General features: G+C 36.6%; 1 protein-coding gene across 1 annotated transcript; it reads right to left on the bottom strand.

Annotated features, from left to right (window-relative positions):
- Window positions 1-1,640: 1,640 nt before the first annotated feature.
- LOC116316845 (integrin alpha-M-like) lies at window positions 1,641-20,072 on the bottom strand. Its single transcript, XM_039616627.1, has 30 exons — window positions 19,972-20,072; window positions 17,711-17,813; window positions 16,280-16,383; window positions 15,759-15,829; window positions 15,016-15,130; window positions 13,689-13,819; window positions 13,399-13,544; window positions 12,926-13,076; window positions 12,126-12,276; window positions 11,812-11,885; window positions 11,535-11,655; window positions 8,265-8,404; window positions 7,991-8,137; window positions 7,688-7,900; window positions 7,457-7,590; window positions 6,222-6,364; window positions 5,963-6,117; window positions 5,700-5,825; window positions 5,070-5,139; window positions 4,234-4,379; window positions 4,046-4,144; window positions 3,871-3,950; window positions 3,701-3,787; window positions 3,532-3,601; window positions 3,328-3,426; window positions 3,145-3,225; window positions 2,911-3,021; window positions 2,652-2,765; window positions 2,462-2,572; window positions 1,641-2,280 (listed from the first exon to the last, which is right to left on the bottom strand). The coding sequence occupies exons 1-30, from the start codon at window positions 20,006-20,008 to the stop codon at window positions 2,188-2,190; spliced, it is 3,423 nt and encodes a 1,140-aa protein (XP_039472561.1). The 5' UTR covers window positions 20,009-20,072; the 3' UTR covers window positions 1,641-2,187.
- Window positions 20,073-23,785: the final 3,713 nt, after the last annotated feature.

Genomic DNA, 23,785 nt, shown 5'->3' with positions numbered 1-23,785 from the left:
ATGAGCTCATCGAGAGAATGCCAAGAGTGTGCAAAGCAGAGGTGAAAGTACAAATATGTACAAGATACAGACTTCCTTATGACTGTTTTGGAATCATTTTAATTTTGGGTTAAAAGAAAAAGAAATTAGAAGAGGACCAAGTCAAACATCACTGAGGCAGTGTCCCCTGTTTGAAGTCCAGGTTGCAGGTTTTCTATTGTGGGTTCCTGATGCCAAAAAGCTGACTCACAATGTTGTCAAAGCCTTAACATCCGTTATAACCATGTTATTTCCAGAGGATTCCAAGTTGTTGTCCACAAATAAACCTACACACAAAAAACATAATTGGAAATGTAAAAATCAGTCAAACTATCAGCAGGGATTTAATGACCTAACTTTTCGAACTCTGTGAAAATGGTTTTCACATTATTTATTTTATACACCACAGCATTCAGAGTTTAGACACTGGTGACGGAGATGAATATATAGGCCTGAATGGAGCCCGAGTGAAAAGGGAGGGGCGGTGATGGGGATGAGGTGGGTTGCTCAAAGCTGTCTGCAAGGGAGAATGACAGATGCGCAGTGAGATTTAAAATACTTGGAGTGAAGGCTGATTGGCCTGGAGAAGGCCGGCAGAAAGATGATTGGACTAGACCAGTGATGTCACACTCGACTTGACATCATGACAAAGTGCCACTGCCTCTGTTCTCTCAGGCTCCATTAAAGCCTTCATCTTCATCTCGAAATTCTATTCATTACTCAATCATGTTCATTTCTTTCCAATTTCTTTGTCCTTATTGAAATAATTAACTTAGAAATATTGAAATTTTACTCTTTTTTTGTTTAAATTAAATTATAAAACACCTCTGTGAATCGCCTGATTGCCATGGTGGAGGAGTTTGTGTCCCAGGGATCCCAGGGGCTATTTTGTTGGGGCGGGGAAAATGTTGGTCCTTCTGGTAGAGTCTCCTAATGCGAACTGGCCCAGGATGAGGGACGAAACAAAACATGAAGGGAGCAGTTTATCATGCCCAAGATATGGTAACACGGGCCCCACCTGGGAGGAAGGCCTGGGGAGGGTGCTGGGGAAAGTGCTGTCTGGTGGCTGGGCATAGCCCAGTGGGCATAGCCCAAAGAGGATATATGGGCCTGCCCTACTGTAGGCATACTACTCTGACTGTTTGAGTATCCAGCCTTCTTGGAGTCACTGGGTGGGTTCATCGAAGGTGCTCCATCTGGTGACTCAGTAGTCCTACTAAGACTCTACAAAAATTCTGTCACTGGACATCTGTGCAAATCGCAGTTTGTCCATAAAGAACACCATGTTTAAATATTAGGAGGTCAATAAATGCACATGGCTCAGGATATCTTAGGTCCCAGGTCGGTGACCAAAGCAAAAACTCGGGTGTCCGGAGTTCAGTGAGACCATGGAAAAAAAACATGTAAAGTTTTTTACATCTATAGCATTATTTTGTAAAATGATGGTCCTTTTTCTAATATATAAATTATACAAGAATATATTTATTCGGTACAATATGCTGAAGTTATCTTTCTAATTAAAAGTGAGATAATAAGTCATATAAGAATTTTCACATGCTGCACAATATAGACACTGATGAAGCATAATTTTTTTTTCTTTCATAAAAATTCACAACACGAAGCTGACAAAACATATTTTATTGTTGATCAGATCAGTAAGAGTAAGATTCTTCAAAAAACTTAAACTTCACTCTGAAAAGACACTTCCTACCATAATGCATCACAGGACTTTCACAGACAAGCCAATTTAATCTCATCCATTTATTTGAGTATTCAGACTTTGTGTCTCTTTTGTCCTCAGGTGTCTGAAGTTTAAGCCATTGATTGATAATTGTATTTTTCTGCTCAGATAATTTAATTTCAGCAGTTTTCTGCTCCTGAAGGAGATCATAAAATAATTTATAAAAAAAAATAATATTCTGGGTCGTTTCCATTCATTACTAACCCAGTTTTGAAGGTAGTGGAAGGACAGAGCTAAGAGCCTCTATTATAGATAACAGTAAATGAGCAAGAAAATGAGTGATTTCAAACACAACAAGCTATCTTTTGTTGAGTGAATCAAATGTGGTAGTATGGACATTGCTACACACACTGTCCATTCCGAAAAATATCAGAAGGGTCTTAAATTTTTTCATATACAGTAAATGTACAACTACAAATGTGATTTTCTTATTCTGCTGTGAGTGCACTTGCATCATTCCCTGGAGCATCTTCTGCACTTTCTTTCATCATCTGTTTATATTTGCTCTTGAAAAACCCAGCCTAGAAGTGCAAGGAAAAGACATAAAAATTCAGAAATTGTGTATTACAGTTGCAAAAAAAATGAATGAAAGTAACTATATGAGTGACTATAAAAACCTTTAGCATTTTTTTTTAACTGGTCATGATCTTTAAAAATCTTAAAGCTGAGTGACGCATTGAAAAACTGTAACAAGTCTTTCACCTTATACAGGCCAGCAGTGAGTAAAGCCAGAATAGCCAACCCTCCCAGACATCCTCCAATGATCGCTTTGGTGAAATCTGGCTTAGGGTACACTTCTACCTCTGCTACAATCTGAGAGATGAAGTGACACAATGTGGATGACATTGAAGCTCTTGCACATCTCAAACAAGAGAAAGTAATGTGAAATCACCTTGCGAACAGGAGGGTTGTTGTTAGACCCTGTTGAAAAGTAGATGTATTGTTCTTTGTCATACTCCACAGTGGCTGTACTGGTCAAGAGGAATTTAGCAGATTGAATTCCAATCTATGGAAAAAAATATAGACTAGGATGAGGCTGAATTAAAAATATTGTTCAATTTAAGGGAGAAATTATTAACATATTCAAGTACATAGGACCACCTATAATCCAAATATGTATAAATCATTTATCAAAACTACCATTTAATTACCTGCTCTATCCATCCTGAACTGAGGTTGGCAGATATTTCGTATGTCCTACTCTGCAGTCTTCCCATGAATGTGTTGCACTTGAACACTCTGCACATGGCTACTGAGCAGTCCTGTGGGTGATTTAAAGAAGACTGAATGAAACAAATCTGTGATTCAGTACAATGTTATGTTTTGAATCTGTACCATGGTTCAGTTTTAACAGGTAGGTAGCAAAAGTGCAGACGCATACTTACCAGCACTTTATCCTTTCGTATCTTTGGAACAAAATCTGTGACACTTGGTTCTTCATCGTTTCCTCTCTGACAGTCTGCAATCTGAAATACACTTACATTAATGTCAGTGTGATTGGTCCTAATTTTAGCACATTCACCCATCCCACAGCTAATTGTGACCTATTTTTGTATCTTTTCTATTACCTGTAGGCTGCTCAAATTCACCCAAATCTCTTTTTCACCAAGCTTCACTGGAACCTTGATCACCACAGTGAAATTAAGCGCTCTGATATCATTTCTTACCTAAAACATGGGGAGAAAAGAAAAAGGCAGTCAAGCATTATAATGGTTAGGTCTAATTCACACAATAATATTTATTATATTTTATTATATTTTATTATATTTTACCGTGACTGATTGTCGAACTGGTTTCTGCAAAGTATTTATCCCAAAAGTAAAATTGCTGTAGCTGAGGGTGCTAAAAATATATAATTTAAACATTATATGAATAATGTGTAAGACAAAAAAATGTTGGGTTGCAGATAATTTCTTTTGTTACAAATACAACAACACATACTTTTCAAATGTCATAAAAATGCTGTATTTCACAGCAATCTCTTTCATTTCGTAGATTTCACTTGTAGTAGTGTTCTCTTGATTTCCACTGAAAGAGAGAAGTGAAATGATTTGTATTGTATCTGTGGGGTGTTTAAACAAGGAGTACCTAAATGACTAAATGAACAGTACCTGGTGACATTTGCAGTGACAAAGATCTTTCTTGCAAGTTGACTGTTGGTGTCAATTCCATAGGAGACAATGAAGAAAGCCTTAATTGATATAAAGGAGAGAAATCTGATTGTCTCACATCTTTTTACTAAACTGTGCAGAAGTGAGAAGAGAAAATTGCACCAAAAAAACAAACCTCAGTTTTGCTCTTAAAAATTGGCTTGTCAATAGTGCAGTCTGTCCTTCCTCGTGATAAACCATCTTCACTGTCCAAGGACTTGCACTCAATTCTTCCCTTTATTAGAAAATAAAATGACTGCTGGATGGATTGGAAGAGCAGCAGATCAGTGATGAACTGATACAGACTTGATCCTGATGCCTTACCTGCTGAATGGTGAACTTCCTGTAGGAGAGTCCAGCTGGATATGTGAGAATAACACGACTGTTGTAGGAGTTTTCTCCTCTGTTCTCCACTGTGACTGTGACATTCAAAAGCTCATCCATGCCCACTTTAACCTCTGAGGATCTGTGGAGGATGAAGGAGGATGAGAATAAAGGGAGAGAAAAACAGACTGCACTGTGTTGGTGAACGTTCCATAAGCTAAATACAGCATGTGTTTGTGTTGAATTCCAACATACTATGTTAGAATTCAAAATATGTAGTATGTAACATATATGCTGTGCTTCAATGTGGATGCTAAATACAATGTTTTATTATACTTTGTGTATTGTGTCAAATCTTTGAGCCCTTTAATGTATGACACTTATGAATGTGTTGTATGTGAAAGGCCATAGTTGATGGTTTTTCTAATCTTTTTGAAAAATGAATGACTTTTGTATTTTGTTTTATTAAGAACCTGAGGGCCTAAAATGGAGGTGTCTGGGTGCCTTTGGTGGGGGCATTTGCACTGTGGTTTTTTATGCACCCCTGGTTTAACCTGCAGATTAGTGTAAAGGTGTGTAGAGAAGAGATATGTGTGAATTGGAGATTTTTTGATGCTCTCTTCATCTAGAAGCCCATTTGCCCACTGGTGAACTGATATGCTGTTGATTAACTTTGTCTAAGTGGATTGATGCCTCTTTTGTTTCGTGTTTCTTTATTATTTTTGTCAAAAAAACAGCTTCTTGAGTATTTGAACCCTGTCTCTGTGTAAAGTATAATAGACCTTGGCGCTTTCTTGGGAATGGTGAAGTTTCCCTGTCTGTTGTATAATCACCGGTGAAGTTGAAATCCACTTTCAGGTCATCGACACATTTGTTGTCAGTGCCGCAGTTGATCTCAAACCCCAACTGTGGAACACAGCATGATGTGAAAAGCGTTTATATTACACATTATTTACAGAATAAAGGAAACATAGGTGAATCTAACAAACAATCTGTGTGTTCTGCCATCAAGCTGTGCTTTTCCATTTTTGTTAATGGGAACAAGATTTCTGTTAATATTGTTGATATGCTTTTGGAAAACATCAAAGTCCTCTGCATACCTATCTAAGCTATCTAAGAATCATCTCAGACAGACACTTCATAAGATAGTAGATGTAGTTTGCTACTGCTGTTTAAGCAGTTGAGAACTACAGGCTCTCCCTAGGGTCAAAAACAACAAATACATAGACATAGAAAGTAAATACAAAAGTAGAAAACTGTACAGTTTTTAATAAAGTTTACATTTACTGAAGGGATGTGCTGCTGGAGAAATGTTGGCTCATTTATTTCCAGTACTTCAGTAGAAGTAGTTTTGCATGTCAACAATAAAGTTAATTCAGAAAAAGTAAGTTCAAAACTAATGCTGTGTTCTTCAGTTCATGTCCTAGTACATGAACTGAAGCTAGTACATTTTTAAAGTTATTTACAGGATAAATTATTGTTGTCTGAGCCTGCTGAGCAAGACTTGGTCTGAGATTTGTGTTGGAAGGAAAACCGTCAAATGTGAATTTGAGCTCATTGGAAAGTGGATTGAGAGCATCGTCTGGGCAGGCCTGCAAAAAGACAGCAGTGTTAGATTTAGGTTCAGTGTTGAAAAACTATCAAAAGCAAAATGGAAATCAAATTCTGCTGTTCACCAAATTCAGTTTGATCTGTTGGTTATGTCATTTTTTCTCTGATGTTGTTTTACCTCAATATAGAAGTTTACAGTTGAACAGTTTGGTGTACTTAAATCAACAATGACTGATTGAGACTCCTCTCGTTGTTTCCCACTAATATAAGCTCGGTTGTTTGGAGGTTTGCGAGTGGCATCCAGTGTAAAAGTATAATTAATTCTTGCTTGAGCTGGAATAAATCAGTTTAAAATGTTACAAATGTACATACACTAAAAAATGAAAACAGATGAGCAGTGCCATTTTGATTTTGAAAAAGTGAGGAGAATAAAGAACCTCGATCAACTGTAGACACTCTGCTCATGGTAAAGCAGACTGTAGCTGTGTTCTCCAATGGTTTTGAGCAGTCTACATTCTGAGTAGGGATTTGGTTTGGGCTGAATAACACCTCAGCTTCAATCATTACTATCGGTCTTGATCTGGAAAAAAGGAAAAGCACATGTAGCAAATAACATCTGGCTTTTTAGTTAGTACAACAGCTGTCCTCCTTTTGGTAATGCAGGTCAGACTTCCCAACAGTCTAATCTTTCCTTTGCTCTACTGACATTTGATATTTTATAAAACACTAATCATCAAATGTTTTACCTCATTTAGAAATATACTCTTTGAAAGAAAACAACATTTCTTTTTAATGTAATATTACAACAAATTGAACAGAAGTGTTGAATGACTGATACAATTCATCATAACTCATTCAACTATTTGATCATGTTAGCACTGCTTAACTACGAACTGTTGCTTCAAAACTTGACCTTCATGCATCTTTTCTGGGTAATGTAGTCATTTCTTTCTCTGCATAGAAGTCATTTTTAGAACAGGCAGTGTCTGTTTCACTCTTTGCCTCTCCAAAATGTAAAGAGGACAAACATGCAGAAGTAGCATTACTGAATGCAATAGTTGTATTACCGAATTGCCAGCTGAAGAAGATAACATATGTAAAGACAAGAAGTCAGCAGTGAACAATAAATGTATAAACAACATCTCAAGGTCCTTAATTCCCAGAAAAGATTAGGCTAGGTGGCTAATATGTATATGCAAATAAATGTGTTAATAATGTCTGCTAAAATGCTTTCCCGTGATTTTCTTCAAGGTTGAAGTAAAATAGCTCCCTCTGCTGTTACTGCAGCCTACTGCAACTACTGCATGTGTCTGTATTTGACGTTTTGCTGTGATACTGGTTTGCATCATGTAGACGGGAAAAAAATGTATCTCATGGTCAAAAAGGCTTTTGACATGACAAACTTTGACTAATATAATGTGACTTCTGGAAAAAAAATAGATGCCTGTTTTATCCTGCATATGTATTCAATTAAAGATTAAAAATCACTTTTCATGAATCATATTATCATTTATGATGATTTATGATTCATTATTACATTATACAAAACCAGTGCACAGGTCTTCAAATCAAACTTTTGACCAGCGATGTATTCATTTGACATGAGATTCATTTGAGATGGTAGAAATAACACAGACAATAATAACACAGGACTGAACTATCTTGGACTTACCTCAGTAAGACAGCTCTACCCTTTGAACCCACCGCTAAGTCGGGCAGTTTATCACCACTATGGTCAAAAGACGACTGACTGATTGTGAGGCCAAAGAACTTCAGTCCTGACTGGACTTCAGAGCCAGTAATTCTCTGTGTATATCGAAATTAATTAAACTTCATTGTACAGTATGGGCCTTACATGATAGATGAGTTTAGTCATATTTGTGAGTTCTCTGATGTTGTGTACCTGTGAGTAAGTAGGACTGATTCTTCCTCCTCCTTCACCATTAAATATGTAGATGCTGCCTTCACCATCATTCTCCAAAGGTGCTCCAACTGCCAAATCCCTGAATCCATCTGAGTTTAGATCAGGCAGTACAGCAAGAGAAGAGCCGAACCTTCCTTTGACAGCTGCATGTCCTCTTAGTACTAATGGATCATCAAAATTACACTCCACAAACTGAAAGCAGGAGAGTGAATATTTTAAGATCATTAAAAGTTGGTAAATAAACTGATAAATTTAATTACAGTAGATGATATTGTGATTTACCAAACCAGTTAATCTGCAAACATAAACTCTTCCCTCTCTATCAGGCTCCATGTACATTGGGGCTGATATGAAGATTAGATCAGTTATGGCATCATTATTAATGTCCATGGTACACACCTCTGCCCCGAAATATTCACCAGTCTGATACTGTGTAAGCAACAAATTACTAATGAAAGCATTCATGTTTAGGAAAAAAAAAACAGCTTTTATTTCAGAAATTAATTTATATATAATTTACAAGGTCATTCAGATCTGTCTTGCTGCAAATACATACCTGTGATGAAAAGGGCTCAATCTTTTGGTTTTCAAAGGTTTGTCTGTTAACAGCGACCACAACTCCTCTGTGTTTATATCTTGGAGCACCAACAACTGTCAGATAGCCACTTTGGGTTTTAGCAATTGCCATGGAGTAACCTAGAATTTTGGTTTAAAAGGGAAACACATATTAAGACCAATGTTCCCTCTAAGCTGCGCACGTGCGCAATTGCGCACTGCTGACCCGGTCTTTGCGCAGAGAAAATCTGTGTTGCGCACAAAAAAAATTAACCTGAATTGAAATTAAAATTAATACTTTAACAATTCTGTTTTGCAGTGTTAGTCAGTGAGTGACTGGCTGCTCCTGTATTGTATTAGAACGATGCCACCTTATCCCATAGTCCAGCCAATAATGCGATTTACATTCGTATATACGCAGCTAATCAACGTGGTTGACAGGCTATGACAGCGTCCTTATGTGCCGACACCGGTGTTTTAGCTGGCAAAGCGGCGTGGCTGACGTGGAGTGAAGCCACGTTAATGACAACGTGTACAACCGTTGGAGATGTGAACAGGACAGACAGAACAATTGACGGAAAAAGTGTGAACTTTATACCAGTTTTTAAATTGTGTTGGTAGGCCACGTAAAACCAGAGTTATGATAAAAATATATGCAATGTTTGGTTTTCTTCCTGAATACTATCGTTGTTTATATTTACTGCGGGAATAAACGGTAAAAACAGCGTTTTATAAGAAAAAGGCTCGAAAGCACTCTCCGCCTGTGAGCAAAACAAACTCCACCCCTCTCCCTTTCCTATTCGTCCAAAAAGTACCATGTCGACCAATCAAAAAATGATATGGCAACGTGGCATTTAGTTGTTAAGGAACGGGGGAAGTTTTAGGAGTGACGGCGGTGTTTTGATATGTGAGAGATTTGCCACGTTTAGCGCAAATCTTGTGTAGTTAGTGTGTAGTTTAGTTTTGCTGTGTGTGTCAGAACAATGAGGCGAGTACTGAATGTTACAGGTGTTACAGGAGTGATACATCTCCTGTTGTCAGGCCTGCAGGTATCAGGCTGTTGTTCTCCTTTATCTCATAGTGGACAGAAATTATTTTTTGGAGTGGCACAAATGATTTGTGTGGCATCAGATTTGATGCAGAACAGCTGATTGTTCTGTAAATAGTTTGAAATGTTTATTTAAAAATGCCTTGGCTGCATTTTAAAAAAAAAAGCTGCAAAAATCTTTGTTGTTTGCCAAACTGAGTTACTTTTTTGATGTAGTAACCAGTGTTGGGCAAGTTACTTTGAAAAAGTAATTCAATTATAGTTACTAGTTACTTCTTCAAAAAAGTAACTGAGTTAGTAACTGAGTTACAATATTCTAAAAGTAATTAATTACTTGGAAAAGTAACTATTGCGTTACTTAAAAAGAAACAAAGAACGTTTAACCCTCTGGGGTCCAGGGTATAATTGGCCATTTTTTTTACTACTCTTGATTTTCCCTCCACATTTTACCTTTAAAAACTATTTGCTTTGCCTTGTTTGGTATCATTCTTTTTAGCACAACCTCGCATGCCTGAATTTACAGTTATGTTCTCATTTTGTCATACTGTATAACCAGAATTGATCTAAAATCAGACAAAAACCATAAAATCAGAGTAGAAAAAGTTATATTTTTACTGTAACAACCACAAACATGTTTAATGAATCATATTTCATAACTTCAAATGCAAATATTAATTTTCAATTTTAAAATCCTATGCACAAGTTTTGCAAACAACAAATTTATTTGCATCCATTTACCTTGATTTTTTAAATAACCATTTCAAACTATTTACAGAACAATCAGCTGTTCTTCAATAAGATGCCACACAAATTATTTGTGCCACTCCAAAAAAATATTTTGTGTCCACTACAAAGGAGAACATCACAGCCTGATACCTGCAGGTCTGACAGCAGCAGGTGTATCACTGCTGTTTCTACCTGGAGACAGCAGTCGCCTCATTGTTCTAACACACAACTATCCACAACACTACACACTAACTACACAAGACAACACATTAACTACACACTCCAAACACGCTAAACGTCACAAATCTCACATCTCAAAACTCGCTCTCTCTCTTTTTCTGCTCTCTCTCTCTCTCGCCGTCACTCCTAAAACTTCCCCTGTTTTGTTTTGGTTTTTTGCACATAAGCACAGAGTGCTTGCTAGCGCTAACGTGGCGAAACTATTGAGGAAAAAACGCCGCGTATATATTGTTTATCATGACTCTGGTTTTACATGGCCTATCGACACAATTTAAAAACTGATATATATCACCTTGTTGCTTTGTCTTTAAGTGGTCATGTGATTGGCTTACCACGACTACTTTATTCTTCCTCAGTCAAACAGCAGCACTCGATTGTTTTGCCCCCTGAGCTCCAGGTGTTGTGCTACACAGCGATCGTGATTACCGTCCGCGGGAGCGCGCAGCTGCTTAAAGCTGTAGCGTCCAGATTACTTACAGCTACTTCCGTGCAGCTGATATAAGATGCGGTAAGCTGAACACAGCTTCAACCGTCTGTTTGTTGAAAAATAGTAACGGACCGCGTTTCCTTGTTAGTAACTGTAACGGCGATGTAACGATAGGAATAGTAATTAGTTAGATTACTCGTTACTGAAAAAAGTAACGCCGTTAGTAACGCCGTTACTTGTAACGCCGTTATTCCCATCACTGGTAGTAACTATATAATTAATTGCCCAGCATTGGTCATTATATACTATATTTTGCAGACAGAGAGTTACAGGACTCTCTCCCAGACCACAGACTCATAATACAAGTCAGAGCTTTTTTTAAAAAAGAAAGAAAGTTGTGTTTTCAAAACTGGAGTTCAAGTTATTTTTACTTCCAATAGTGTTAACATACTACACAGGTCAATGACTAGATTTCTTTTACATTTTCATTGTAAGTGGGCTAAAGCAGTTAATTAAAAGTAGTCTAACATAAATGTAAATGCTGTAATTTGATTATTTTAATAAACCATGTAACTTGGATGGATTAGATGCCGGCGCGACCGCAGTGCACACGTCTGATGTCGCTCACAGTGGTCCAAGGGACGCTCAGGGAGTTTGTGTGTTCGCTCAGACACGTGAAAAATTAGAGGGAACATTGATTAAGACTTCTGATTATTCCTTTTAAATTTAGTTGTGACCCAACATATTTGTGTGACAGAACTGCAGCAGAGCTGTGTATGTACATGATCACATGTGTATGAGTTAGATTGTTAAAGCTGTAATATTCTTACCAAGATAACTGTCAGGCTCAAAAGACACATCCTCATATGTTTTCAGCTTCTCCCCTCCTGTTGTGTATTGCACGTAGCCTCCCCTCCACTGGTTTGCACCAACAATAGACATCTGAATTCCCTACAGTGCAGACAGAAAATACAATTTATATACAATTTATTAAACTGATTTAACTGTATAAATGTATGTTTGCTTTTAGATCATAAAAAAGTGGCACATGTGAATCTTTCTTTCTATGACTAGACTGTCTGGTGCTTTTCAGGTGGTTTTAATTACCTCAGGCACATAAACTGCACTGAATCCCTCTTGAGACATTTCCATTTTCAGTGACTCTCCACTGCTTTGAGATCCTGTAACAGAAAAATAAACATAAAGGTAGAAGAGAGACACAATACAACAATTTGAACTTTTAAAGTTAATTTTTTTAAATTGTGCTAAGTTAAGTAGTAATTTCAAAATAATTTTTGCTCTTTATTATAAAAGTTCTTGAGCATTCCTTGAAAATAGATTGATGAGGTAATGCTATATGAAATGTAATACAGTGTATGTCATTTTATTTGTAATAGCTCTAACAATAAATTTGTTTGTACCTTCAATGGAAAAGATTTTGTCCTGCAGAGCCTGTCTTATTTTTTCAAGTGCGTTGAAATTCTCCACTTGAAACACATGATTGTCTGAGGGAGACGATGCAATGGTGCTCAGTTCTCGTTTTGCTGCCTCATAGTTAAATGCATTCCCCACCTAGGATTGTTAAAGATATGTTCGAGTTGGAAGACTATGCAGCAGGATTTGGTCAGTACAGGTTATGGTCCATAGGTTTATGAACTGCATTTTCTCACCTATTTAGGATAAAATTTGTAAACAGGTATTCTGCACTCACTTAAGAGAACCCAAATTCATGATAACATTTATGCTATGCTACAAAACAGGGGTTTAAAAAAAAAAAAAAAAAAAAAAAAAAAAAATGAAGAATTGTGTAAGTGTTTGCATTACTTACACAATTCATGTTCCCGTCAATGATTCTACCTTTTCATTTGCTTAAGAAGTTTGATTTACTTAAATACACTGTCTTAGTCTTAACCTACAGGTGTTTTTTTTAAATAGATATAAATAACCAAACAACTACCCGTGTAGTCCTTCTTTACAACCATTTATGAAAGAATGGGTTGTTCTAAAGAGCTCACTGAATTTGAGTGTGGTACTGTAATATGATACCACTGTTACAACAAGTCAATTTGTGAAATTTCTTCCCTCCTGTGTACTCCATCATCTACTGTTATAGTTGTGTATATAGTGTAGTGTCTTGTGAGTTTTGTCTGAAAGTTGACTAAAACAACATGATCAATATAAAACTCAACATTATGCAAGTTTAAAAAATGGAAGTACTTACCCCAATAGCAAATCGAATAATGTTATTACTCTCTGCTAGCTGTGCTGCACCTTGGAGATTATATGGGTCTGTAGATTCTCCATCAGTAATTACTATCAAGACCTTCCTTACATTTGGTCTGGAACCTCTTTGTGGGATGAAAACATTTTCCCTGTCAAGTTAAAAAAAAAGTATTTTTAACACAAAACAACATTTTAAAGTACATCTTATGGTCATGCTTATTTCATATTACAGATATTTTTGCACTTCCGTAATCCAGGTAATGCAAGTATTTGAATTTAGCCTTGGCAATGCCCTTCTCTTCAAATTTGTCAAAAATAATACTTTAAAACCTAAGTCTGTCTTTTTACAGGCTTTCATGAGCCACATACAGTACTTAGTGTCATGAGATTCACAGAACAAAAAGCGCCTGGGCAGGAAGTCTGGACAATAAGTTCACTGCAGTGCTTCAGTAATATTATTGTATCCCTCACACAACATATCTGATGGCATAAGCCGTGTAAGTAGCTCCCCTGAGCTGTCTGATTCCATCAACGTCAGTCCCCACTGATCCAGATGAGGTAAATTTCTTCAAATAAAACTGGACAATCGGTGACCAAGAGAACTGGGTAACAGAAAACTACAACAACAAAAGGGAAAACAGAAATATTCAAAACATATAAAATATTCCACAGTTTATGGAGCTAAATGGAAATTAAGATGAAAACTATTTTATATAGATTTAAATGATGGATTTAAATGACAGAAGGACTGCAGGTCTTACCTGTGCTTCATTTGAGAGAAATGACTGAATTAGTGCTTTCACAAATGTCTTCATTGTTTGAAAGTCTCCACTATATATGCTGCCTGAACCATCCAACAGAAAAGCAATGTCTGCTTGCAACGGTGGGCAAGCTGTTAAAAAGATTCATTTCAATATGAAATTAGATTGATCCCAAACTAATTTTAGAGGTCTTATTAAAGTTAATGTAAAAGTTCAACCTCTTCATTTATTCTTAAACTCAGTTTTTACATTTAATTTGATTTACTTAAGAAATGCCTTTACTGTGGTAATCCAACACATTATACAAAATTCATTAATTCTATTACAGTTGCAATTATATTAATATTTGTGTTACAAACATTCTTCAGTTATATGTATGATGGCTGGATAGAAAAAAACCTGTGCCTTTTCCTTCCTGCACGTTTGTGTCACAATCACAGATAGCATGGCCACAATCAGCACATTAAAAGAGAGATTGTGTCCTAATTAGGATAGGGATTTGTGTCAGTGTGGGGGACTTTAGCCTAAGGTTTACACTGTTAATAAGTCTTTATCTGGTAGGTTTGTGTGTAGGAAATGAATAACTTGTACCATGGGTGAAACAAAATAAAATAAAATGGAATGAAATGGAATGGAACACTGCATTTCAGGTCACATTATTAAATTAAAAAAGTGGCATAATGAGTACTAAAACGACTTGGGAGTAAATTAAGTTAAAATATATCTTCTTTTTTTTTTTTTTTTTTTAGATAACAACTTCCTGTTGGTTATTTCTTGATATAGCAATTTTATGATCCATCTATCCATCCAAGTTTAGGGCTGGAGTTTTGGTCTTGTTTGTAATCTTTATCATAATAATAATAATAATAATGTATACTTTATTGACCCCCGTGGGGAAAATCCTCTCTGCATTTAACCCATTCACTTAGTGAAGCAGTGGTCAGCCATTGAGCGCCCGGGGAGCAGTGTGTAGGGACGGTACCTTGCTCAGGGGTTCCTCAGGGTAGCCGTTCAGTCGATTCGAACCCCCGACCTTGCGATCATGGGGCCACCACTCTACCTACTGAGCTATCCCTGCCCTCCTTTGGTGCCTTAGACCACCAAATCATACAAGCCCCCCATCAATCCCAATTTTTTTTTCTTTTATATACTCCACTTGCGTTTTTGACTAAACCTTATTTTTTGCCAGCATGTACAAGCAAAAGTCTCAGTACGGTTTCATTTGATTTGAGATTAAGAGATTTTGCATGGACATAAAAACAAGAGCTTTTTTTTATTAATAATTTGGCATTTTTGGTACATTTCCACAAATTCTATTAACTGTTACCTTGAGGAGAAGAAGGTATGGGTGTAACAAGCCTGTTAGAATGGTCCATCTGAAAGCACACACCATTGTACATGGTGATACTTTTGCAGTCCTTTGGGATGGTTGGACCACACACCTGAGAGGAGACAAAATCAATTCATTAATACAGTAGGCTGATTACTTCCCTGTCCCTCAAACAATGATTAATTCAACATGTGATCAAACAAATCTGAAATTAATCTGAAATTGGCTTTTTGACAACTTTAACGTATTTAAAGAAGCAACACTAAATTCTATCATGAAACATTTCCAAGCTAAAAGTCCTTAAAGTATTGGGGTTGGGTCAAAATTTAACCAATTTATAATTCTTACATCTTTTTAAATAACTTTTTTTTTCAACACTTTTCAGTCTTCCAAACTTCTTTAGTATGTGATAAATTGACATTAACATTTCAGGGCTGAAAAATAAATTTAGTTTTTAACAGAGCTTGAATATGTTGAAAATGTGAATTAAAATAAGCAGGCCCAGTCCTATATATCTGTTCTATGTCTTACGTGTTTATAAGTGTTTTTCAGTAAACAAGGTAAAATTTTGGATGGCCTCATTAAATATGCCAAACTTATTGTACCCAAAACATCAGCTGATTTTATGGGGTGTTGGTGGAAGGCGTACTAGGTTGTCATGGAAAGGCCTTCATGCATTTTCTAACTATAACAAGAGATTTTGACAATGTACTGGTAATGTTTGCAGTTCACCAACTCACCACAGTGTTTTGTGTCGTGGGATCACTTTTCATTGTCAGACCAAGCGACATGTTGACTGCATAATCTGGTGCTGTATTGAAAGCAAGCAATATTTTTTTAAAAAACACTCATAAAAGGCAATTGAAAGGAAGAAAATGAGACTTCGAAATCGATGACTGCAAAGCACCATGACTGAAACACTTCCCCATTTGACAGGTGTTACACACAGGAACTTCTCTCAACTGTAAACCAGGATGTAAAACAGGCAGCTTTAATATCATATAATTGAGTCTGAGTAAAAGAATCATCTTAACATTAACATTATTAATGCCATTGACTTTTTCCTTGCTTATTTTAGCAAGATATTATTAGTTTTGAAGGCTCAATGTTACAAACTAAGATATTTACTTTGAAAATCTAATTATGATGTTATTTAAACATGCTTCTGTGCAGCTCATGATAATTTCTTTGATGGCAAAATACTTGCTATTAGAGTTCCATCACATCTCGCCAATACATTCAATAATAAATGATTACTTACCTTCAAACTGGATAGTTTGACAGTTTGGGGGAGAGGTGGTGCAGTTATAAATTTTCCCGCTTCGATTTTGTGAATATTGTTCCACTGGGGCACTGACGAGCACACTAAAGAAATAAATCCAGTCAATGATGTAAGTCCAGACAGAGAATTGTAGGTAAATAACAATAATCTCTATGAACAGTTCCAGTCTGATTTTTGCCCCAGTTTTACTGTTATGCTGATGACACCCAGCTTTATTTGTCCACTCTTCCTCCATCCTCCCTCACCTTTTGCTTAGCTGAATTAATTTGTGGTTTTCTTCCAATTTTCTTAAACTCAACAGTTACAAATCAGAGCTTCTTCTTGTAGGCGCTAAATCAACACTATCCAGAACTAATAGTTTCTCTATTACTATCAATAAACTGCCGTTCTTTCTTCTTCTGTGAAAAGTTTGGGTGTCATCCTTGACAGTACTTTATCATTTAACTCACACATCAATAATGTCTCTCACTCTGCATATTTCCAATTGCGTAACATTAATCGTCTCCTTCCTTTTCTCACCCCACATGCCACTGCCATTCTTGTTGACAGCCTTGTTACCTCTCAGATCGATTACTGTAATTCACTTCTTTTCGGTCTTACTCAAAAGTCCATCAATAAGCTTCAACGTGTCCAGATCTCTGCTGCCCATATTATCACTGGGATTCCCACCACATCACCCCTGTCCTGAAGCACCTTCACTGGCCTCCAGTCAAACATTGCATCAACTTTAAAATACTTCTGTATACATTCACTATTCATCTTCTCTCCCCTCCATATCTCTCTGATTTGGTTCAGATCACCATCCCATCTCGGTGCCTCAGATCCTCTTCTTCTCGTTCTCTCTCCGTTCCTTCCCACCGTTCCTTCCCACCGTCTTGTCACTATGGAGGAGCAGGGCCTTCAGTTGCTCTGCTCCTCGACTCTGGAATTCCCTACCTCCTGATATGAGAAATATCACCTCATTTTCTCTCTTTAAGTCTAGAAGTCTCAAAACTCACCTGTTCAAAATAGCTTATTCCACATAACCTGTCCACTCTGCTAACTTTTAATCTGTTCTTTCTATTATGTTTCTCATTATTGTGCATGTTCCCTGCTTTTATGCCTACTTTTACTACTTACTACTGCTCTGGACAGTGTCCTTGAGTGTTCTGAAAGGCACTTTAAAAAAAAAAGTATTATTATTATTATTATTATTATTATTATTATTATTATTATTATTATTATTATTATTATCATTATTATCATTATCATTATTAAATAAACACTATGTTTTCTGTTGAGAAATATTGTTTAATTATTACTGTAAAGCATAACAGAGAGGCCAGTTCAAAAAGTGCAAAATCTATAAAATAATCTTAACCATGCAGGTGCAGACCCACATCCAACATAACAATGCATGTTCTGACTTACTCTGATTGTCTTTGAACCACCTGGTAGCCAAAACCAGCAGCAGAGTTACTCAGGGTCCTCCAAGCCACAGGATCAATATTGAAACAAAGTGCAGCATTTAACACTGAGAATTTTTTTTTTAAAAAGAAGAAGAAGAAAAAGAAAGAATGGCATCAATAATCTTACTTAAGGTAATCGAATAATGTAATTATAGCCTTTCTCATTATAATCACATTTAGGAAATTATATGCAGTCTATGTTTTATTTTCATACAATGTCTTGACTACCACTATAGCAGAGATGTCAAAGTCATTTCACACTAGGACCACATACAGCTCACAGACAGGGAAAACGATGTGTTGGTTGACTGGGCTGGACAACTGAAACTCGCCTTTGTGTCAGTATATAGCTGTTTAACTACACACTCCCTGAGATAGCTAAATATACGAAAAAAGAGTGCAATTTAAACAGTATGTCTCAGTTTGTATATATGACAAAGACATTTTGCTGTAGTAAATGAAGAACATCTTGTCAGCATGACCCTTTGGGCTTAAATTCAATGTGTAAAACAACAAATTTCTATTAGATAATTGCAGACTGTCCTGTAATTATACAAGAGAACCTTTCGTTCTTTCACATAAATAATCCTTTCTTTGTTTTCTTTAATGGACCCATTGTAATCAAAAATCGAAAAAACAGGAACTTTCCTGTCATTTCATTGTTCATCTATTACTTATTTACTTTGGTGTGGTACAATTCTCTATCTTTATCAGGAGGAAATGCTGTAAAACCTATGAAAATATATTTAAAAGTCTTAAATTTATACCCTTTTTCACTTGATCCAAAGTCATCCAGTGGGTCTTATTGGAGTCTTTGCCAGGCATATTCTAGCCCTCTGGCCTTATGTTGGACACCCCTGTGCTACAGTGATTCTGTCATTACCACTACAGTGCTCTAAAGCCAGATATTTTATAAAGCTAAAAAACATATTGAAGATTAAAATTTAAAATCAGATTCTATCTTTGCTTCTTATATCTTCCTCCATTTAAAAATTATAGACATTTAAAGCTTTAAAGGATGAAAATCAATGCTTAACTCTACAATTAGTTTCAGGATATTCCACAGTATAAAAATAGACAACCTTTTTGTATGCATGTGCTTACTTACAGTGCTAAAAAATAAAATAGAATGGAGAATGCTGCTTGCATGCACATTCTCCTGTCCTCCCTAACAGTCAGACTCATCAATATGTACCACACCCACATGCAAGTAAAGGAAATAAAGTCTCTGAGGGAAGTAAGTTTGATATCACAAATGTACATCCCCAAAGAAGAAAATCTAAATCAGTAGTGTGAAGTTTGGATAATAAAAACAATATAGAGGCACGAAAATGTTATTGTTATATGGTTGCCATAAAGTGAAACTCTGATGTTGTTGCAATACTACATAACCCTTGTTCTATACAAGGCTAGACCTGAATTGTTGTGCCAATTATCTTTATGACACAACTCACATTTATTACACTTCCTTTTTTTTGGCCATGCTAAGAACAATCAATCTGTCATAGAGTTAACTTTGTCTTGTTTTAATAAATCTTTCTGTTCAATAAAAGCTTAATTTGATAGTTTTGCAAAAACTAAATGTATTTAGAAATAGATATTCTATAATACTGACACCCTCTCAAGTTCCTCTTATCACCACTGTCTCTTTAGATTACTGTAGTCTTTAGTATTTAAAGTTTTTCAGTACATGGAGAGAATAGGTTGGAAGGAAGAGTATGGTGTGTCATGGTTGTAAAAAGTCTCCAGTTTTGTGTCGCCCTGCATAAAACAATAAGGCATATATAATAACTGCATAAACTACTAAATTATTTGTGATCTTAAATCCAGTTCTACAGGTTTTGTGGGGTTAATAATTAAGAACGTATTATTTTATGACATTTTCACGATGCATTTCTACAACAGAAAACATCAAAACATTTTAGTTATGAAGTTATTTTTAGAGTCAGAAGTTGACTGAGCTCATGACACTTTTCAGCAGGCAGTTTGATTCACAGAGGATAAAGTGCAAATAAGGAAATGACCATCACAAAAATATTACTAGGTCTTATGGTTTCACTTTATATTTTACCATCAATTTATTTTTTGGTTTTTAATACTAAAAGAAATATTTTTTAAATAGAAAACTGTGGCTGTGTATACTTACAGTCATTTTTCCACAGGTTGTACTCATTCATAATTAAAGAACTAAAGACAAAATCAGAAGGCACAAACTTGTCTTACCAGATGAAAATAGTGTAACACAAATTATCCAATCCATTGTATTGCTTCCATGAAAAACAGTCTGTTTTTTCAACTTGACTGATACAGTAGGTGAGGTATTACTTCTGCTCTGTGTCACAGGAGTTGTTTAATCCAAAATACAACAGTCATAGGTTGACTGATCAAAGGTAAGGCAGGAAACGCCTTCATGGGAGGAGCTACAGTATTGACAGCACTGTGTGTGTTATAAGACACACAGCTGTGGTGGTGGTGTTTAATTTTGGTCCATTTGTTCCAAAAAAAATTTCTGAGCAAAAATATTTAAATCAATAGTAACACTTGTAAAAAGATTGGTTATTGCATTATTTTATGGTCAATCAAATTAAATAATTGGATTCATAAATAAAATAGCTAAATAAAACCTGTTTAACTTTACTTTCCGTTTGCAGACTTGAAACTACATTTTTTGCTGAGACACTACCTTTACTCAGTTACATCTTTCGTTTTCAGATGGATCTAGTATAAATTAAAAAAAATAGGGGACGGAAAGGGTATAATGAAAATATAGTTTGGGGTTATAATATACACAAGAAAGTGAGATACGAAACATTCAGCTTTAATTTTTCTACTAATTTGATGAAAACTGAATAATATTTGTTTTGATTAACATTTACCACAATATAACTTGTCCAATCCTGTTCTCTGAACTGTTTCATACCACGTGACAATGTCCAAATTCTGTAAGTGGCAGGCAGTATCTCGGCATCTGGGGTCTGTTGCTCAGGAAGTCCAATATCTAGCTGCACAGTGAACTGCTGAGTTCTAAGTTGCTTAGTTTATTAACCAGTTTGTGGGGTTGAACTGTATTGAAGGCAGAGCAGAAGTCCACAAACAGCATTCTCTCATAGGTGTTACTACTGTCTAGATGTGTGAAGGTTGAGTGAAGAGCTGTTATTATGGTGTCCTCTGTCAACCTGTTTGCCCTGTATGCAAACTGGTGTGGATCGAGGTTTGCAGGGATGGCAGCTTTAATGTGTGGCATGGTGAGTTGTTCAAAACATTTGGCAATTATGTGTGTTAAAGCAACTGGACAATAGTCAGTCAAGCAGCTCACTGTGTTTTTCTTGGGCACTGGAACGATGGTGGCTGACTTAAAGCAGGATGGTACTACAGACTGTAGCAGTGAGAGGTTGAAGATGGTGGTGAAAACCTCTGCTAGTTGGTCTGCACATGCTTTAAGCACTCTACCGGCTGCACCGTCAGGACCAGCTACCTTCCTTGCGTTGACTCTGCGCGGTGTGGCTCTGACCTGATACTGCTCAAGCTGGATGGGGGCATCGTCCCTCTCTGTAACGGCAGGATCGGTGATGGTGTCCCTGTTTTGTTGGTCAAAGCAGGCAAAGAACTGGTTTAGGGTGTCAGGTAAGATGATGTCCGGGGAGTTTGTTTGTGTGCGACTGTCTTTGTAGCCAGTGAGTGTCTTGATCCCCTGCCACATGTTTCTGGAGTTGTTTGTGTTAAAGTGTTCCTCGATGCACTGTTTGTATTTGGGTTTGGCTACTTTTATGCCTTTAACAACAAGTCTACAAAGTGCCTCTTTGTAGACTTGTTGGTCTCCTGATTTGAAGGCGCTGTCACGTGCTCTTAGTAGGGCTCGCACCTCACTGTTGAGCCATGGCTTCTGGTTCGGGAACACTTTAACAGTCTTTGTTGTTGTTACACTCAGTACAGAAGTTGATGTATGAGAATACAGCAGATGTGTAGATTGCCCTCCAAGTCTGATCCTTCTGCAAATACACTCCAATTTGTGTTATCAAAACAGTCTTGTAGGGCCAGGGTGGCTTCCGCAGGTCCACACTCGTACTGTTTTTTCAGACGGTTTTTGTCTTTGAATTAGAGGTTTATAAGCAGGGATCAGGGACAGAGAGAGATGGTCAGAGAGTCCGAGATGAGGCAGTGGGGTGGCTTTGTAAGCATCTGGGATGTTGGTGTAGACCTGGTCCAGTGTGTTGTTTTCCCTCGTCGGAAAGCTCACGTTTTTAAAGAATCCAGGCAGGACAGATTTCAGGGTTGCGTGGTTAAAATCTCCTGCCACGATCACATCGCAGTCCGGGTGCATGGAGCGCTGGAGTAGCTCCATGATTCTCCTGACTTAGCATTAGCTTGCGGCGCCACATAAACTGCTATTATTGTGATCACTGTGAGCTCTCTCAGCAATTAGAAGGCAAGTAGAAGTACTTCTAGCATTTATCTCGGTTTTCCCTTGTTCTCCTATATAGCTGTGTTTTTCCTAGTCCTGGTTTCTCTTGTGCTTTCTAGTGCTTCCTGGGGCTTCCTGGATGCTTGTATTCCCTGTGTTTATGTTCTTCATTTCTCATTCACTTGCTTTACTCCTCATTTTTTTTAACTTTCTCCATTCAAAAGCATTAAAAGCTTGCCTTTTATTTGCTGCCATTTCCTTTATAATTCTGACCAAGCACAAAAAACTCACTGACAGTGGGATCATTAAAGAAGCAATGATGGCCATGGCAGAATCATTGTTACGGGAGCATAAAAATAAGACTGAGATTCTTTCTGCCATAGCTAATGTCCAGCTTGGCTCCAACACTATACCACAGAGGGTATACGCACTGTCAGCAGATTTGGAGAGAGAGCTGGATTTGGACATAAACAGGTGCTCCTTGTATTCAGTTCAGTGTGATGAGTCTGTGGACTGCAGTGATACGGCACAGCTAGCTGTTTCGCACGCATGGTGTTTGATGACATTTCCACAAAAGAGTTTTTGACGTTACTGCCACTAAAAACCACCACCGAGGGAGTTGACATTTACAATGCAGTGGTACTGCAAGTGGTACTCTTTGGAAAAAAAGATTCCCATTGACAAACTAGTTTCTGTAACAACTGATGGAGCTCCAGCCATGACAGGACGTCACTTGGGATTTATTGCAAATTGCAAAGCAAAACCAGATTAATTAATTAATTAATAATAATAATAATAATAATAATAATAATAATAATAATAATAATAATAATAATAATAATAATAATTACCCTAAATTTTTGAACTATGTTACAAAATCAAAGTACTGAAACAGACTGACAGATAAACATTTAAATGCCTCCATTAGAGTGAACCTCAGTGGATACACTCCTGCATACACCTCTCTGGTTGAATCTACACAGTGCTAGTCTTCTCACTGACAGAAACAAATATGCTGGATCACATGCTGAAATGTATTTGATTATCTGAGTTTTGCATATTTTTTGAAGTGTTGCTCAGGAGTAGGAGTTTTTAGAAATTGGCTATATAAATAAATTTTGCTAAGGATGACTAGCTCTCTGATTCCTTTTTTGTGTCAAAGTAGCTCACAGAGCAAAAAAGGTTGGAGACCCCTGCTCCTTCCTATGATTAACGCTATAAATCATTAAATGTTGTGTTGATGGTTCTGACAGATAAACTTGTGATGTTTAGAGTCCTAAAAAGAGAGAGAATATATAACTAGTTATACATTCGACCCCATATGGAAGAGATATATATATAAATCTTATAAAGTTTGTATCTGTCTTGTGTGAAACTTGTATGAAAAGCATACAAGAGTGAAAACAGATGTAAGATCCCTTGAAAAATTATATAAATGAAACTTGTATGTTTTGGATACTTACTAAAACAATATATGAAAGTAATGAGAAAGTGGCCACTTTCATGAGTAAATCATATAAGCCTTATATTATTCACTATATGAAGTAGGCCACATCATATGCAAGTCTTTTATAAGTTTTTTCTATTTCTTTTCGATATCGGACAATATGTCAATTCTGTACTTTATGGTCGTTT

This window comes from Oreochromis aureus, linkage group 8 (assembly GCF_013358895.1).
Source record: "Oreochromis aureus strain Israel breed Guangdong linkage group 8, ZZ_aureus, whole genome shotgun sequence".
Classification (NCBI taxonomy): Eukaryota; Metazoa; Chordata; class Actinopteri; order Cichliformes; family Cichlidae; genus Oreochromis; species Oreochromis aureus.
Note: the sequence above shows the minus strand (reverse complement) of the source record. Positions and strands in the feature narration are given on the sequence as shown.

What these genes read in the sequence shown, in the direction of transcription:
- LOC116316845 (XM_039616627.1), bottom strand. Translation starts at nt 20,008, where the DNA reads ATGGATTGGATAATTTGTGTTACACTATTTTCATCTG. An exon ending in TTATTCGATTTGCTATTGGG is followed by an intron (nt 12,277 to 12,925) that starts GTAAGTACTTCC and finishes TAACAATCCTAG; the next exon opens with GTGGGGAATGCATTTAACTA. An exon ending in GGAAGTTCACCATTCAGCAG is followed by an intron (nt 4,145 to 4,233) that starts GTAAGGCATCAG and finishes TTTCTAATAAAG; the next exon opens with GGAAGAATTGAGTGCAAGTC.